The sequence below is a fragment of the Rhinoderma darwinii genome, chromosome 6 (assembly GCF_050947455.1).
Source record: "Rhinoderma darwinii isolate aRhiDar2 chromosome 6, aRhiDar2.hap1, whole genome shotgun sequence".
Lineage (NCBI taxonomy): Eukaryota > Metazoa > Chordata > Amphibia > Anura > Rhinodermatidae > Rhinoderma > Rhinoderma darwinii.
In genome coordinates, this window is record NC_134692.1 from 56418319 (window position 1) to 56436795 (window position 18477).

An 18477-nucleotide genomic window follows, 5' to 3' on the forward strand; every position below is an offset into this window, starting at 1 on the left:
TGGTGAATTACCGCAAAATATCGCTGTTTTGATACAGCACAAACTTCTGTATTTTTTCTTGAGTTTTTAAAACTTTTATCTTTAATCATATTTTAGATTGTCTAAAATAGCCCTCCCTTTCATCCAAATTAATTACTTGACACCTACATCTTTATATGATGGAATGTTCTTATTTTATTCCATAGGATAATTACTAGAAATAAAAATATAAATGACATTCAGATCAACTTAATGGTTGATTGTTGTTTTTTCACTGAAATATACATTATTTTTATGGTTTCCACGTCCAGTTGAGTTCCCAGCTATATGGGTTCAATAGCAGTTTTTATGATTTTCACTTATTCAGTTTATTTTGTTTCAATTCGTTTTCATCCTAATTAAATGGTGAATTACCGCGAAATATTGCAAGTACGATACATCGCTAAACTTCTGTATATTTTATTGTGTTTTAGCAACTGCTTAAATTCATCGATATGGATATTAATGTTTTATATGATTGTCTGCAATTCCCCCCCCCTTTTCTCTTATGACAAGATCTCATACCGCATTTTATTTCCACTCTGCCGATTTTAGTTTAAATTAGCATTATACATAATTGGATTTCTCTTTTTTTGTACCTGTCATGTTTGAACTGTTCACAGTGATTACGTCATCTTGCACTTTAACCCTGTCTACATTGGCGGTTTTTTTCTCCCGCGTGGTGTATTTAAAGGGCTGTTGTTCAGACTACAATGTTTGTGGCCTGAGGAAGATGCCGGTGCGGCATTGAAACGCGTAGCCTACAATAACGTTTCAATTCTAAACTACTACTGTATCCGTTCCTGAGTAGCAGCGCCGTATGGGGTCCCGTTTTTTCAAATAAATTATACACACACAGCCCATGGACAAGAGTGGTGATTGGACAAGAGTGGTGATATTTGTTGAAGAAAGCAGACCCTTTTTTAAATCTCATACGACATGTCTTTTAGAAATCTCAAAAGGAAGACTATGTGTGAAACAAAGTCAGTAACTGCGAAAAAGTTGTACAAGAATAAGGAGTTTAAAGGCTCGTGATATTCTCAGGCTCTGCTCTCATCATGCCATTTTTGCCTACGTTTCATACATGCATCAAGAAAAGGCTCCCAACCTATACATTAAATGTTGGCTGTGATGGATGCATAACAGTGACTTCCCTCAATATAGACTTTAATGCTGTCTGTTAAAGGGATATGTCGTGAACTGGGGTCATGAGAGTTCATGACGTATCAATTAAAAGGATACCATTATATCCTATGGGTGATAAATGCCACTGTTAGGCATCTGTTTAATGGATCTGTCACCCATAGACTATAATGGTATCTGTTTAATGGATATGCCATGAAAGGGTATTGGATAGCCCATGATGTATGCATTAAATGGATGCCTGAGATGTATGCCATACAGTGACTTTTTATTGGCGTAATCCAGCAGGATAGAAAAGGATAGAAAAGCATATGTGATGTGAACAGGGCCTCAAAGAGTTTTCTAAATTATTGGTTACTGGTAATAAAATATTCAGCCAGGATGAGAGTAACTTATGAAAATAATTAGTCTATTTAGAATCTCATCTATTTTAAAGAACATTGGGGGAAATACATTAATGTTAAACTAATTTAGCAGAAAATGTACTATATAAATATATATGTATATATATATATATATATATATATATATATATATATTTGCCACATCGTTGGCTGTCTGTGCGACAGAAATGCAAATCTATGCCTCCTATGAGCAGATGTCGATTTTCACCATAATTTATGCCAGATTTTGGTGTAAATTATGATAAATCTGTCGTTTTAGTAAATGCTCAGCCCCCTTCGGCTAAACCCCCCCCCCCCTTTTTCTCCTCACTTTAGAAAAGTGGCGAGTAAAGCAAAAGAGTGTAAACTTTAGCGCAACTTTGGAGTGCACCAAAATTTGCACCCTAGAGCTAGTATTTTATTATGTTGTATTTAATAGAATCACTTTCCTAGAAAAGCAGAGCTCATCACGTTAAAAAGACCTGAATGGAGAACAGAAGTTGAAACTAAGTTTTTATGGAGTATACTGCAGAATCTCCCAAGTTATCGTCAATACAGCAACCAACTTCAGATGCTTCTAGCCAAGGTTCTTCGGTTGGAGAGGTATGATAACCTTATGGATAGCCCCTTCTGGACCACAGTGTGATGTGTTGTCTTATATTAGGAGACGTTTTAGTTAAAATACTAACTAATACATCACACAGTTTTTCATTTTGAGGCATGCAAGCTTATTTGCACTATGTATGGTTTGTTATTATTTGTCCATGGGGTATAGCACCCCTAAGGAGTGATTAATTTTTAAATTTTTTGTGTAGCTTTATTCTAATTTCTTATCATGGTGTAGGGATATTAGGAATGCAGAGTCTGCTTGGAGTTACACCAACCAAGCCTTTGCCCATTTGTGCTTAGTATCCATTTGTAGATTTAGCACAAGAGCTAAGAGAAGTGAGATTAACATCAGACATTGGGATATACACCATATGATAAAAAGTAGGAGAACAACCCTCTAATCTTTGCCACAAGTCGGTTTGTGAAATTTCTGATCTGCCCTGGTTAACCATAAGTGCTATTATTGTGAAGTGGAGGCTGTCCTCTTCTGCGTCACTCACTACAGAATTCCAAACTGCATCTAGAAGTGACAACAGCCAAAGAACTATGTATCGGGAGCTTCATGTTTTCATGGGCAAGCAACTGCACACAGGCCTAATATCACAATGCACAATTCCAAAAATCAGCTTGACTGGTGTAAAGGATGCCACCACTGGACTCTGGAACAGTGGAAAAGTGCTTTCCGGAGTGGTGAATCGTGTTTAACTATCTGGACCTCACCTCAACCCAATTGAACACCTTTTCTGGTGAATTGGAACACCGATTGCGAGCCAGACCTTCACGTTCTACATCAGTTCCTGACTTCACAAATGCTCTTTTGGCTGAATGGGCACAATTTCCTACAGGCACACTCCAAAATCTTGTATCCAACAAGGGAGAAAAAGACAGGGACCGCACATCCACTTGTTATATATTGATCAATATTTGCTAAGAAAAAATGATATATCTAAACATGAGGTGCGTAGTAAAACGTAGGTGCGTTTTTTTTAAATGTATAAGCCTATTTGCTACTTCAGGGTGATTTCTTTTAAGTTAGTCCCTACTCTTCTATGTGTGGCAGCCGCATAGAAGCAACACAGCACCTGCAGGGGAACAACCCAGAAGCCAAACTGCACCCCTACTGCAAGGCTAAGCTACCTTGGTTCTGGGTCATATCTACCCAACAGGCACAGCAAAAGTAGTGGTCTAGCTATGGGGGTCGCAATTGCAACTAGACCCTGCAGCCAGGGGGGCCCACGGCCTCCGTGCCATGTCTATCCACTGTTACTATAGTAACTCTGGCCTATGTAATAAACTACACGGGCCCCTGTTACTACAGTAACAGAAAGGGGCGGTGGCAGGGGGAGTGTTTCCAGTTGCCCGGAAACACCCTGTGAGCAGGACCGAAAGGTGCTTATATACTAATGGCACGATGACGTCACTGGATCACGCTGGCCTACGCAAGGATTCCGTCTCGGCACTTTATAGGCTGCAGGACTGAGGGGGCCTTGGAGCTCTGTTCTTCGCGGGAACGGAGCTAGGTGATGTAACAGTGCGGCTACTAAGGGGAAGGATTTGGACCCAGAATGTAATAATCAAAAAGAACGTTACTAGAGAAAGTGTTCTTTCTCCTTATTTATTATGTAAGAAACCAGGAAAAAGGTCTGGGTTGCTGGAGTGGAAGAGAAAAGAAAAGTTTCACTCTGTCTTTATGACAGTCCAGGGTTTGGGCTGCCTTAGGAGTCTCGTTAGCTGCCAGCTGTGAGAACTACTTTAAGAAACGTGTGATCTACTCACACAATGCTCCCAGTCTCGGGAAGACAGGCATTGTCAGCCTGTGGGAGCTAACTTGCCCCAAGTTGTTAGTGAGTATATTTTTTTAATTTGTTTTTGGGACACCTGGGCTCTATCCACAGGGAGGGCTGTTTGGCACTACCTATAAACGGGTATGTCTGGCACTATCTGCAAGGGGGCTTGTGTGCACTATCTACAAAGGGGGGAGTGTGCAACTATCTATAAATGGTGGTGCCACACTAAATACGGGGGGCGTGTGACACTATCTACAAAGGGGCCTGTGTGTGGCACTATCTACAAGGGGGCCTATGTGTGGCACTATCTACAAGGGGGCCTAGCAAACAACCCTAATGGACCCTGATGTGGCCCTACCTATCCGGTGCACCCGTCCTTATAAGGGTAGGAACACACTAGGCACATTAAACACATTAAATTATGATGCAGCCGCAATGATGCAACATCACCACCTTTTCCTCTCTGGATCCGTACCATTTGTGTCCACATCTAGGTGGTGCACCAGTCGCCTTTCTTCTACTATCAACGCTGAATGGAGGTTTATTACTGTGTTGGTCCCTTTTCGCTCTACTTTAAGTAAAGGACATGTGGACCACTTTGAAATATGTTTCTTGATCGTTAAAACAAATATTTGTAATTCTTTGTCCACTGATGAACCTGTGTACTTACAGGAGAAACACGTTGGTATATTTCAAATTAATTTTTCTGATTGGGATTGGCTACATTTTCTCTCATGTTTGTGAATATTTTCTGCCATCAATTCTTTGAAGCTATATAAGTTTATGTGTTCTGTAAAGCACACCCAGACCTTTACCTTAATTATGTATGAACTAAGTGAGTTTATTTGTTGTCTTTCTGCAATTGTCCAGTATAGGCAACAATTCTTGTAGGGGCCCTATAGTAGGGACAAGCTTAGATTAGGGATAGCCACCTGTATGGTGTATGTATCTATTTGAGTTTCGCTAGGGCATACGAGCGCCTTGACGGCTTCCCTTTCCCTCCCCGGCCAAATAGCCCTCTTGGACAGAGTTCAGCAGTAGGGCTGTATACGGCCTATTTAGGCTCAGGATGGAGTTCAGGGATGCCAATGTAAGGGCAGGTGTTTTTATTTGGTAGGGCCACATCAGGGTCCATTAGGGTAGTTTGCTAGGCCATGGGCCTATTATTTTTAGTCTATTCTTTAATAAAAGTTATGTATTAACTTCTTGTACTGGGGGATTCTCTTGTGAGATTTTTCAAACTACTTTCCTACCATAATTTTTTTAATTATAGGGTGCCTAACCTTCTATGTTTTATGCCATTATTGAATTGATACATTGCTCCCACAATGCAATTTTGAAATGTCATTTAGTTGTATATAAAGTTCATATCCCCCCGTGGTTTCCATGCCCACTGTGAAATATGGAGGATTTATCTTGGTATTGGCACTCAGTCTCACATTGACAAAGATTTGTCTTGTTCTCTTACCCCTATGTACATTTCTGCAGAAGACTTATTATAGTACACTGTGGAAATAGTGCAGGAGGAATAACTGAAAACCCATCTTCACTCCACAAAAAGTGCATTTACTTGTGTTAAAAAAAATGTTGCCCAATTATGGGACATGTAGCTACCTGGGCAGGCACAGAACTAGATTGTTTGTTTATATGACATCTTTAAGAAAGGATTAGATGGATGGTGAAACCTGAATTTTGGTCAAACCAAAGCATGGCAGAGAATTGTGGTAAAAGATACTTGGCATTTGTTATTTGTGTATAATCATTCAAAAACCGAGCCTTGGTCACTGACTTTTAATGTGATGTGATGCTCTTTTTTATTATTTTAGGTTTGGACGTAGGAGAGTGATCATCAAAAAAGGTCACACTGGCAGTAGTTTCTACTTCATCTACTCTGGCTGTGTTGCCATTTGTAACGACAGAGAAGGTAGCAGCGCCTTTCTAGATAAGGATCCTGCTCTCCTGCATGCAGGATCTAAATTTGGGGTAAGGAATTTTAGCTACAAACTTCCAAACTACTGAGTATATGTGGGAGGTAAGCCTAGTTTATCAAAAGCTTAAATTAATACCCATAATGCACTTTTGGCTGTTTTATTGCATGAACCACAAAAAAAATAAAGAAAAATTAAATATACAAAGTAATTATGAGATGTAGAAAAGCCCTATTTAAAACTACGGGGCTTTTGTAAAATAAAATTCATGTCAGACCATGTTTATCGTGTCCAACAAAATTGAAGTAAAATAGAAATATCATTTTGAAATTTAAAGCCCAAGTTTGTGACAAAACAAAATTGTTCTTATGTAACACAACATGACATATAACACAATTGCAGTTATGTTCCTATGTGATGCCCCCTTCTGATCCAATCCAATTACATCACTTCCATTCGCAATTACCATGGAGTCCCATCTCCTAAAACACCTGTCAAAGTCACAGATAATAATTCAACCAGCAGCCTTTGTCTGATGGGCAACAATTTCATGGGGAATGTAGGCTTTAAAGGGCATATCCACTTTTGACAATGCCCGTTTGTGAGAAAGGTCCCCTGACCATAAGCTGATCACTGGGTGTTTTGCGAACCGGCTGTGGTCCATGCTGCACATAACTGTGCATTAGGAGGCAGTGAGGTCCTGCTCTGTCTGCCAGGAACCCGCATCCAGTTTGGCCAGCACTGTAGTATGCAATGTGATTCTACAGCACTGGATGTCGTACCGGATACTTAAGCCTGGGAGACAGAGTAGGACACTATCTCCAACTGCACAATTATGAGCAGTACTGACCACGGACGTTGACCGGACTGTGCCGCTATTTAGAAGCAGAATAGGTAATGCAACTCCTGCACTGTAATCCTTTTTTAATATAATTGGAGGTGCACTTTAAATCGCTCATAATAAAGAATTTAGTGACTTTCACCATGGCACTTCAATAGGTTGCCATCTATCCAAAAATGAATTTCTTCAAAATTATGCCCTGCTAAACCTGCCTCAGTCAACTCAAGTGCTATGGTGTGGAAATGTCTAAATGCCTAGGAGCAACAGTACTGGAACTACAGCATTTTGAAGCATGTAAAATGTCTGTTCTCAGTTGTAATTTTCCTACCTGGAGCTTCATAGATTCAGTTGCCATGTTCGGGAAGCAACACAATAGCCTTGGATCATCATCTGCAATGCCGTATGGAGTAAAGCAAGTCATCGTTGGACTCTGGGGCAATGATAAATCACATAAATCATCATCTGCCAGTCTGCATGACAAAGCTTATTGTCTAAATGTGTAGTGTCATATGTAAAGTTTGATGTAGGAGGAACAGTGGCCTATTCCATCATTATTGGGCTGGGAACCTAAATAGTTCCACTGATGGAAAATTGTGCAGGTCATAATTGAAATGGCCTTTCTTGTTTAAGGCTTGTGCACATGGCAAGATTCATACATTTTTTTGTGCTGCGTTTAAAGTGAAGGATTTTAGCTTCCCTGTACAGCACCCCGACCTAAGGTGCATTCCACACTTTTGGAATGAATTGGAATATACGTGTGTATATGAACCAAATCAGCCATGTTCCATAATTTAATGGAAAGCCTTCCCAGCAGAATAAAGGGGGTTATAACAGGAGATGATGGTCCAACTCTATATAAAAGTGCAATATAAAAAAGTTGATTTATTTAGCTTTTTTTCAGAGAGAAATTAAGTAAAATCGCTAAATCAACATTAAAACAATAAGCTAAATGCAAATTTATTTACCTAGTCTGTGTCAACTCCTCACCAATTATTAGGAAATTGAATCAATGGAAATTCTCCAACATGCTTTGATCATTGAAATTGCTTGGCTTAAATAAATTGAGAGATTCCAGTGAAGTGACCTTTGGTTTTTTTTAAATTCTGGGGTGCCCTTCTAGTGGGAAAGTCAGTTTTAGGCCCCTGGCATATTGTGTTGCAGACATTTTTGCAACTGAAAACCAATTCCATTCATTTGAATCTGTTTCTGCAGCATGCACAAAATCTGCAACAAGATCTGACGCATTTGTAGTCTGTAGTCATAAGCAAAGACTAGGGAGAACTATAGTAAAAGTCTGGCAGTCTGTAGTCTGCTGGGGAAGACCATCTGTGGGAATTTAGAAAATTCTCTTAAGCCAGGTCAATATTCACCAAACTGAGGTCTGTTTTTTTTTTTTATGTGACTGAGTATAATAATAACCAATTTCTTCCATGTCTGTTCTGCCAGCGCATGGACAGGTAAGCAGCCGTTTAGTGTGAGGACCATACCAAACTGATACCATAGTTCTTAACTTCATGGGCACTTAGTGTGTTTATCTGTCCAATCATTTTTAGGTTTACAGTTTAGATTTTAATAGAAGAAATACAGTACTCTTGAAAGATGGATGGCAATGCCCAGTTGTAAATTTATTGATACATTTCCAGAAAGAATAATAGAGGAAGTTCTAAGAAAAGATGCTTCAGAATTATTATTTTATTGGCAATACAAGTATTTACTAAAATACAGGAGAACTGACAGGTCCTGTTTAAGAACATTTTTTTTTACAAATATCAATCTACTTATGTTCTAGGATATTGCATTGCTAAAAGGCCAAAGAAGGAATGCCACAGTGGTCTGTATGGAAGAGACTGTAATATTAGTTGTTGATAAGGAGGATTTCTTCTCAAATAAATTGGATGTGGAACTGCAGAAAGAATGTCAATGCCGTTTTGAATATTTCAGGTAAATGTATTCAACTGAATTAACTTTTACCTATGGTAATTGTTATTAAAAATGGTAGTCTTGTCCTAATTATTTGGCCAATACCTTATACTATTCATGACAATAATATATTTTACTATTCCTGATTACTATTTTTTGGTTGACCCCTCATTTGTTTTAACCACTTTCATGAGATCTCAACTGATGGCCAGGCCGGCACCAACCCATTAAATAAAATGACAAATTGGTTTCCTGAAAGTCTACCTTAACTCCAAAATCACTTAAAGAGGCTCTGTCACCACATTATAAGTGCCCTATCTCCTACATAATCTGATCGGCGCCGTAATGTAGATAACAGCAGTGGTTTTTATTTTGAAAAACGATCATATTTGAGCAAGTTATGAGCAATTTTATATTTATGCTAGTTAGTTTCTTAATAGACATCTGGGCGTTTTTTACCTTTTTACCAAGTGGGCATTGTAAAGAGAAGTGTATGACGCTGACCAATCAGTGACCAATCAGCATCATACACTTCTCTCCATTCATGTCCATTTGTACTCAGCACAGCGTGATCTCGCGAGATCACGCTGTGCTGTCACATACACCCACATTAACTTTACTGAAGTGTCTTGAGAGTGAAAAGACATCACCTCCAGCCAGGACGCGATGTCTTTTCACACTCCCGACACTTTAGTAAAGTCTTTGAGGAACATACTCACACAGCACAGTGCTGTGCTGTGATTAAGTCCCACACAAACTTTACCGAAGTGTCGGGAGTGTGAAAAGACATCGCGTCCTGGCTGGAGGTGATGTCTTTTCACTCTCAAGACACTTCAGTAAAGTTAATGTGGGTGTATGTGACAGCACAGCGTGATCTCGCGAGATCACGCTGTGCTACGAGTACAGCTAAAAATTAATGGAGAGAAGTGTATGATGCTGATTGGTCACTGATTGGTCAGTGTCATACACTTCTCTTTACAACGCCCACTTCGTAAAAAGGTAAAAAACGCCTAGTTGTCTATTAAGAAACTAATTACAATAAATCTAATATTGCTCATAACTTGCTCAAATATGATCGTTTTTCAAAATAAAAACCACTGTTGTTATCTACATTACAGCGCCGATCAGATTATGTAGGAGATAGAGCACTTATAATGTGGTGACAGAGCCTCTTTAAATAATGAGTGATGAAGAATCTGCATGTCCATGGTTAGGACCAGCACTAGGCCATTATGAGTTTGCATCGAGCTTGCACTGAATGATAAGATATCCACTGGGTATCCCAAATTAAGGCAGAAAAAGTATTGACTTAAAATAAAGAGGATAGATCAGAAGTCATTACTAATGTTCTGTTGCATTCACATGAATATTTGTCAGTAATTATCTAGGGCCCTGAAATCAAGTCCGTACAGCATAGATTCAGCTTTCATCTTCATTTATTTATTTATTGGAGTTCAACCCCAGAACCTTTTTAAATACAGCTGGCTATGTCTATAGTTTGTATGTGGAATTTGCACTTGATATGGATCACCGTACTGCCACAAACATAAAAAAAAATCATGAATAATAAAATTTGCTACTTTAGACTGTGTATTTCTCAAGCAACATGATGTTATAATGTCTCAGATACTTATAAATTTGTGAAAAGTTGCATTATAAGGGCACAAAGATCAAATTCTTTTTAACTGTTCATAAAGCCAAATCATTCAAGCTGGACAACACAAATTCATGTGATTGTAAGGGTATGTTCACACGGCCTATTTACGGACGTAATTCGGGCGTTTTTGCCCCGAATTACGTCTGAAAATAGCGCCTCAATAGCGCTGACAAACATCTGCCCATTGAAAGCAATGGGCAGACGTTTGTCTGTTCACACGAGGCGTATATTTACGCGCCGCTGTCAAATGACGGCGCGTAAATAGACGCCCGCGTAGAAGAAGTGACCTGTCACTTCTTTGGCCGTATTTGGAGCCGCTATTCATTGACTCCAATGAATAGCAGCGCTAATTACGGCCGTAATTGACGCGGCGTTCAAGCGCCTGCACATGCCGGTACGGCTGAATTTACGGGGATGTTTTCAGGCTGAAACATCCCCGTAATTTCAGCCGTTACGGACCCCCGCCGTGTGAACATACCCTAAAAGAAAATATGGTCCCGTGTGCACTGGCCATAAAAAAAACAAAAAAACACAACTACAGAAGATCCCTTCAGTGCTACCCATGTGCCCTCAAACTAGCAGTTCCTTCAAAAATGAATGAACTATACGAATTCACCAAGTTGTATGATTTTTGCCTTGATCTTTCATGAACCAATCTCAAAATACATGTGTTTTTTTTATCTGTCTGTGTTATTCACAATAGAAAATGGAGAGCATATTAGGATAAAAATATTTATTACTTTACAACTAAGGCCTCGTGCACACGACTGTATTTTTGTGTCCACAATTTATCCACATTTTTGCAGATAAATTGCAGACCCATTCATTTCTTTGGCCCCACGCACACGACAGTGATTTTCCTGGATCCGTGCTGGTGTCGTGAATCCGGGCCACAAAAACCATAAAAAGTCATTTTATGATCTGGTTTTTTGGATTCACAAATTTGTGACATCATTTTTTTTTGTTGCGGATCAGTGAATCCAAACGACATACAGATGTACATCAAAAGTTTTTTCTCCAGAAACTGCTGCAATACTTAAAACATAGCTTTATATATATATATATATATATATATATATATATATAGATGTATATATATATATATATATATATTACAATATTTTTTTTAATAAATACGTAGTACATGTGATGTGCAATATAAGTGTAATTTTCCTCCTCTTCCAGCAGCCTTTTCTGGCCTGTAGGTTCTCTGTTAAGGTTTACAAACCCCGGCAGCCCTGTCAAAATTTTTCAACCGTAACACATTAATGTCAAAAGGAATAGGAGGGGGATGCAGCTGCAGTTTCTCTGATTCTCAGTGTTTTATTGAACGTGTATGAGGGGATAAGGAAGGAAAAGCATAAGGTAGACATCTTATTAACTGATATTGCTGAGCACAGCAGCAACTTTACATTAGGAAGAGCTCACTCCACTCAACAGGCATGGAGAGAGAGAGAGAGAGAGATTTCCAGGAGGCATGCAAAGAAATGAAAAAACAACAAAATTTCTGGTGTCACTGCATCTATTATACATCTATAGATGGTTAAGGATAGATTGTGATTTTTGTTTGTACTCTATGTACTCTTTAGTTGTGTCACTCCAATATATGATAATCGCTGATTAAACTTTTCTTCTATACCTAGATCTCTGGACATCTTCTCCCACTGGCCACATCAGCACATCAAAAGTATTTCAGAAAGTTGCCAAACCATGCAGTATCAGTTTGGCCAATTAATAATACTGGATTCCAGTGAAAGTAACAGTATTGCATTCATTACTGAGGTAAACATAGGTGACTATCCTAGAACAACCAGAACTTCAATGAGACATATTTTATACACCTTGGTCTTCCCTTTTGGATTCCAGTTTGGGCAGCACCATTCAGAATCGTAATGTGTAAACCTAGCCTAGAAATAACCCACTTTAAAAACAACCATATAATGCAGGGAGTTTAAGAAAACAAAAAAACATTCAACTTGGAAATATATATTTTTTAATTCACTTCTGTCAAGTTGTAAAAAAAAATATATTCTGCCATTTCTTAGCTTTTTAATAATAAAAGTTTTTATTGAACCAATATGCATTACATCATATGAATCCACAGGATCCAATACACATTATACAAGTACAGCAAACCTTTGATTGATCAATTTTACAAAAAAGAAACAACATAACATAAAACCAAAATAACATGGTCTATCAAAGGCTTTTTACAGTATCATTACCTACCTGCATCACAAAACAATGCTATGACAATTTGAGATCTTCCATTTATCCCAATAAGAAGCCTTCCTGTACACACCTTGAATAGAGGCCAGCGAACATTCCATAATACAATTATTACTCACATAGTGTGTGAGCTCAAAAACTCTAGGTATGTTAACGGATTTCCAATATTTCGCAATCAAAATTTTGGCTGATAACAGCATATGAAACAGTATAAGTCTATCACTATGAGCAAAATCAACCAATCCTACATGTAACAGTGCCAGTGTAATGACGGGATAGGGAGACGGACAGGTGAGCCCTAATCTACCCGCCACTCAGTCCCTGCCTCCTTGCACGGCCCGTCCTAGGCAACGGCATACAACTGGGCGACGGTCCCTACGCTCAATAAGTGCACGACAGACAAACAGACAGGGGAACACAGAAGCAAGGAAAGTGAGGCAGTTGCCCACGGCAACACCGTGAGCAACAAGAGTAGTGAACGAGCCGAGTCAAACCAGGAGAGTATGTGGTAGCAAAAGCAGAGCAGGAGGATAGTCAACAAGCCAGGGTCAATAAGAAGCAGAGGTCAATGGTAATAGCAGGAACAGCAGAGCCAAAAAACGGAAGAATCACAGGCAAAGGACAAGCAGCAAATGAAGGTATAAGTAGACCAAGGGCGGGAGCTAGAACCATCTGGCCAGGCTGTGATAGGTTCTCCCACTCCTCAGCCTACCAGCCTGAGTTGAGTGGTAGAAGAACGAGTCACTCGAGCAGACCTAGGAACAGATGCAGGCTGATTAACCACGGGCGTCGACACAGAAGCTGTGTCAGGCAAATCCTTTACAGCCGGGTCCGGAGATAAGGTAATCAATTCCCAAAAGAGACTATCAGTATTGGGCAGACTGGCGAATATCTGTGACAGTAACTGGAAGGAAACTGTGGCAGGCACCCTGGAGAGGCATCTGTGGCATGTTTAGTTACATCAATTTTAATTTCAGGCCTCTAACCGATCATTGCATTGACAGTCTAATCTGAGCGTGATTGGCCATTAAACTCCGGACATACACTATACACTATATGGACAAAAGTATTGGGACACAATTTTTAATCATTGGATTCAAGCACCTAGCCATTCAGTCCTCCTTTTCAAACATTTGGAAAAAATTGGTTGTTCTAAAAAGCTCACTGAATTTGAGGATGGTACTGAAATAGGATGCCACCATTGCAACAAGTCAGTTTGTGAAATTTCTTCCCTCCTAGATATTCATAACCACAACAACTCAACCACAAAGTGGCAGACCATGTAAAGTTACAGAGCGGGGTTACCATAGTGTATAAAAGGAGCCAATGCTCTGCTGCCTTAATAACTGCAGCGTTCCAAACCTCCCCTGGCATCAACATCCGCACAAAAACTGTGCATTGCGAATTTCATGGCATGGGTTTTAATAACCGAGTAGGTGCATGCAAGCCTTACATCACCAAGCACTTCTCTATCTGGCAGTCCGATAAACAAGCCTGGGTTTGGCGAATGCCAGGAGGACGTTACCTGTCTAACTGTATTGTGCCATCTGTAAAATTTGGTGGAGAAGGGGTAATACTATGGGGTTGTTTCTCAGGGGTTGGTCAAGTCTTCTTAGCTCCAGTGAAGGGAAATCCTAATGCTGCAACATACCAAGACATTTTGGACAATTGTATGCTTCCAACAGTTCGGGAAAGGCCCTTTATCTGTTGCGGCATGACTGTGCCCCAGTGCACAAAGCAAGGTCCATAAAGGCATGGTTGGGTGAGTTTGGTGTGAAAGAACTTGATTGGATTTGCAGAGTTCTGACCTCAACCCCATCGTGTTTTTCAACATGGCCCAAGAACCAGTCTATGTTTTTGGATAATTACACGATTAGCTCGTCAAAGGTCTAATAAAATCAATGTATGCATTGTACAATAGATGTAAATATGTAACCACAGATAACACTCTGTATTCATTGTTTTTACCCTGTAGGGCACTTGTGATGTATTAAGACTTGTGAACTTGACAATGTGTCCATCATATCACAAATGGCTTCAACTGTCTCTACCTTCTTTAAAAGCAACAACTGCTCTGCAACCAAGTATGTATAATGAACATTTCAGCTCAACATTTGCATTGTCTTCCACACAAATAAAAACAATAAAGCTATATCTGTTATACAGTATATATCTAGTATAACCTTTGTACTCCACAAATTACAGCAGCAGCTTTTAAATACCTTATTTATATGTATATACTGTAAGTCCCAGGCCATCACTTATACTGATTTCTATTGAAACCCCAGTAGAAGTACAAGCTAGCTACTTTCTCATTACTCCTCGCTGATGTCACTATTGAATTAAACTTCCCAGCATTCCCTTACATTTCAAAGTGACAGCAGAATAATTGGGATAGGAAGTGGGGAATTCTCTGCAGGGAGATCTGAGAGAGGAAAGTGGGAAGACCCGCTGAGTGACAGAGAAATTAGCCCCGTGGGAGTTAATATGGCTGACAATGGTAGCTGACGCAGCTACTTCCAGCTCTAGAAACTAAAGGCAAGGGAAGTTTGCAGAACAAACAACTGTGAGAGACTGCACGCCGGTTCTAAATAGAAGTGTCCTATTTCACTATACCTCCCTACCAGCTTTTTTTGTTATTTTACATGAAATAGGTTTAAACAATAATATAAAATGCAGAAAAATAAATAAGTGTAATATAATCCTAAACCTGCTCTAAGCCTAAGGTTTGATGCACTAAGTAGTACCTAGTTTGCATAAGAGAAACTAATGTATGTATGTATATCCATGCACAAGAATAGTGCAGCTGCCTCAGAAACATGAAATGTGGTGGATGTTGAGCATATTCTCAAGAGAATTAGTATTATCGAAGTTCTTTGCCCCCTTGAAAACAGCGACCTTTAATGCACTAGTAGCAACTGCATATGTACTGTAAGATCCAGTATATTGTTTCTCATATGATATTTTAAACTGTGGATTAAGCTCTAGCTTCTTTGCATCCACCAATTTATTACATTAGTGCTGCTTCATTTGAATATTTTTGGAATATATATATTGTCCTGAAGACCAAAGTGCATTAAAATCAACCTACCCTTATTCCCTATACATTTATACATATATATATTATATGCAAGAACAAAAAACACAATGTAAAGAATTTCTCTCTCTCTCTATTTGAATAATAAAAAACGAATCAATGCAAGAATCAATCTACGAAAAGCCAACATGTCAGCAGTCACTTCCTATACAAAAAAGAGTGCCAGCCCATAAATGGAAATGTCTGACAGATAATCTCGTGGCTAAAAGGTAAGCCCATGGTAGTGTCCTAGAAACTGAAATTGTTTGAAGGTATAGGGTGTTTTCTCTGACCTCATATAGATGGTCAAATTGTTGAGTGTCAAAAGCTGTCGGTGGATTGGAAAGTTATGTACAATTAGAATATAATCCCTAGCCAGCTAAATTTGAGCAAAGCTAAACTGTATGTAAAACAGACAAGATCACAAAAGATTCACTCACTAAACCATTTTGTTAAAGGAAAAAATAGATGCCAGTAGATAGAAAAGATAATAATTGAGAGTATCAGTTAGTGCCAAAATCGATCCCATAGAAAGCTATGGGATCCGTTCTTGCACCAGTTTCCCTCTGGCTGTTCCGCAACATGCTGGAGGGAAACTGACAGGGACAACTGACATATATGGATGGTCCCTAAATCATAAATCAGTAGCTGATACCTTTAATGGCTAACTGAAATAAGTGCAAATAGCAAGCATTCCAGACAGCTGGGTGAAAAGCCAAGCTAGTAGTCTTGGGGATGGCAATGCAGGTAATGCAAGTGTAAAGGATCTGCCAGGCACAGCTTCGGGGTCAACGCCCATAGATAATCAGTCTGCGTCTGTGAGACTGACTCCATCTTCCACCACTCAGGGTGGCAGGCTTCGGAGTGGGAGAACCTATCACAGCCTGGCCAGACGGAGCTAGCTCCCGCCCTCTGTCTATTTATACCTGCCTTTCCTGTTCCTCCTTGCTTGTGATTCTTCTCGTTTGGTTTCCTGGCCCTGCTGCAGCTTCTTGTAGTATTTGTCCTTGCTTCGTTAGCGCCAGTGTAAGAGGCAGACATTTCCTCTTAGCTTGCAGGGTTGTTTTGGAGAGATCCGCATATATGTGTATCTTTTCATAAGGTACAGGTAGAGCCGGCAATCGTCGTGAAGCAGACATGAGGGAATCTTTGGTATTATAAAAGTGGATCCTTGCTATCACATCCCGTGGCAAATCAGCAGAAATAGATTTAGGTTTAGGGAGGCTATGGGCTCTATCTATGATAAGATCTGCAGGTTTGGAAGTAGGCAATACCTCCTTAATAAGTTGCTGCAAGTAAGCGGTAAGGTTGGAAGGTTGGACCGACTCTGGAATTCCTCTAAATTTGACATTATTCCGTCTGTTGCGATCCTCCAAATCAGCCAGCTTGCATTTTAAAGCTTGCATTTCTTCCTCCAAAGACACATGAGCGTCCACTATATCGTTATGTGCATTAGTGAGTTCACTCACTTTTGACTCCACGTGGTCTACTCGGTCTCCTAAGTCGTCGATAGCGTTAGAGAGCTTCGTGGAGAATCCCAATAAATCGCTGTGAAAGGAACCCCTGAGGGCTAATACCATATTTTTTTTAAAAGCTTCTGAGGCTGCTTGATCCGATGAGGGTATATCCTCTATGGCCACAGAATGTGGAAATATATCCTCCACACAGGGAGCTTGGGCAGTTGTAAGGCCTGCAGGACTGGGGGGGAGGAGATTCCTCTGATACATGAGGGGATGACGCCATCTTAGAGGTGGGGATATTTGTTAGTGCAGCAAAGCGTCCCTTCCCCATGGAAGCTACTTTAGGCGATTTTGATTCCCCGTCCCCACAGGGCATAGACTCACCCTCGGCTGTCATCTTGGAGGGGTTGTAATCCCAATCTCCTTCAGGCAAGGGAGGAGAGGCTGGCGGGACGCTGGCCGTGGAGGATGCTTCGCCGCCATGCTTGTTCTCCTTCGCGGAGAAGAAGTCTGTGAGACGCTTGGGTCCCGTTTTCGAGGACTTCGTCCGGGTCATCATGTTACCGTGCTGTCGGAGGTAATAGGACTGATAATCCGGTGGTATGTTACGTCGCTAAGGTCGTAGCTTAGAGATCTCAGAGCGGAGCTCAAGGAGATGCGACCGCTCTGTTCGGCATCCAAGCCACGCCCCCGTAGACACACTCTATAAAATATATAACACGTCCTATTCTTGTCCATAAATACGGCATGGACTCCCCATAGAATTCTATTGGCGTTTCCGTAATTACTGACGGCTACGGATGTGCAACCATAGCTGTCCGTAAGTACGGAAGCGTTGCTAGGTGACGCCAGGTTTGCAGATGTTGCACATCATTTGTGGCTTTCTTTTTGCGGATCCGTATATATAGATGCATTACAGATGCACTACGGACCGTATTTGCGGATACCGTTCAGTATATGCGGATAAGTTGCTGAAGACTACTGATCCGTATTCAGGGACAGTATTTACGGATGGATGAAAATATGGTCGTGTGCAAGGGCCCTTAGCTGTTTCTGTATCTCGTAAAGGAGGCTGAAGGCACATCTACAAAAGGGAGGGACATGTGACCTGTGTTATCACTATTGTTAGACGTCCAATTAGTCAGACTACTACTGACCAAAGAATTACAGCAGATCTTAGGCCCCATGCACACAACTGTAAAAAATCTCCGTAATTGCAGATCGTAATATGGTCTGCAATTACGCACCCATTCAGTTCTATTGACCGCAGACACCTTTCCGTATCGCTACGGATAGGTGTCCGTGCCGTAGAACTGTGCCGGGAATTATGGAGCATGTTCTATTTTTAGTATTTTTACGGGCCATGCTCCCTTACATTGTATGGGAGAACGTCCCGAAAATGCGGGCTAGAGCCCGCAGCCGTCGG

General features: G+C 40.3%; 1 protein-coding gene across 1 annotated transcript in view; it reads left to right on the forward strand.

Moving 5' to 3' along the window:
- The window catches only part of LOC142656318 (cyclic nucleotide-binding domain-containing protein 2-like), a 37313-nt gene that overhangs the window by 9936 nt on the left and 8900 nt on the right, over nt 1-18477 (forward strand). Inside the window, exons 5-10 of the mRNA XM_075831217.1 lie at nt 1984-2147; nt 5767-5923; nt 8499-8650; nt 11930-12068; nt 14491-14599; nt 15719-15821. Of these exons, the coding sequence (XP_075687332.1) occupies nt 1984-2147; nt 5767-5923; nt 8499-8650; nt 11930-12068; nt 14491-14599; nt 15719-15821 (824 nt within the window). The remainder of the gene's footprint in view (nt 1-1983; nt 2148-5766; nt 5924-8498; nt 8651-11929; nt 12069-14490; nt 14600-15718; nt 15822-18477) is intronic.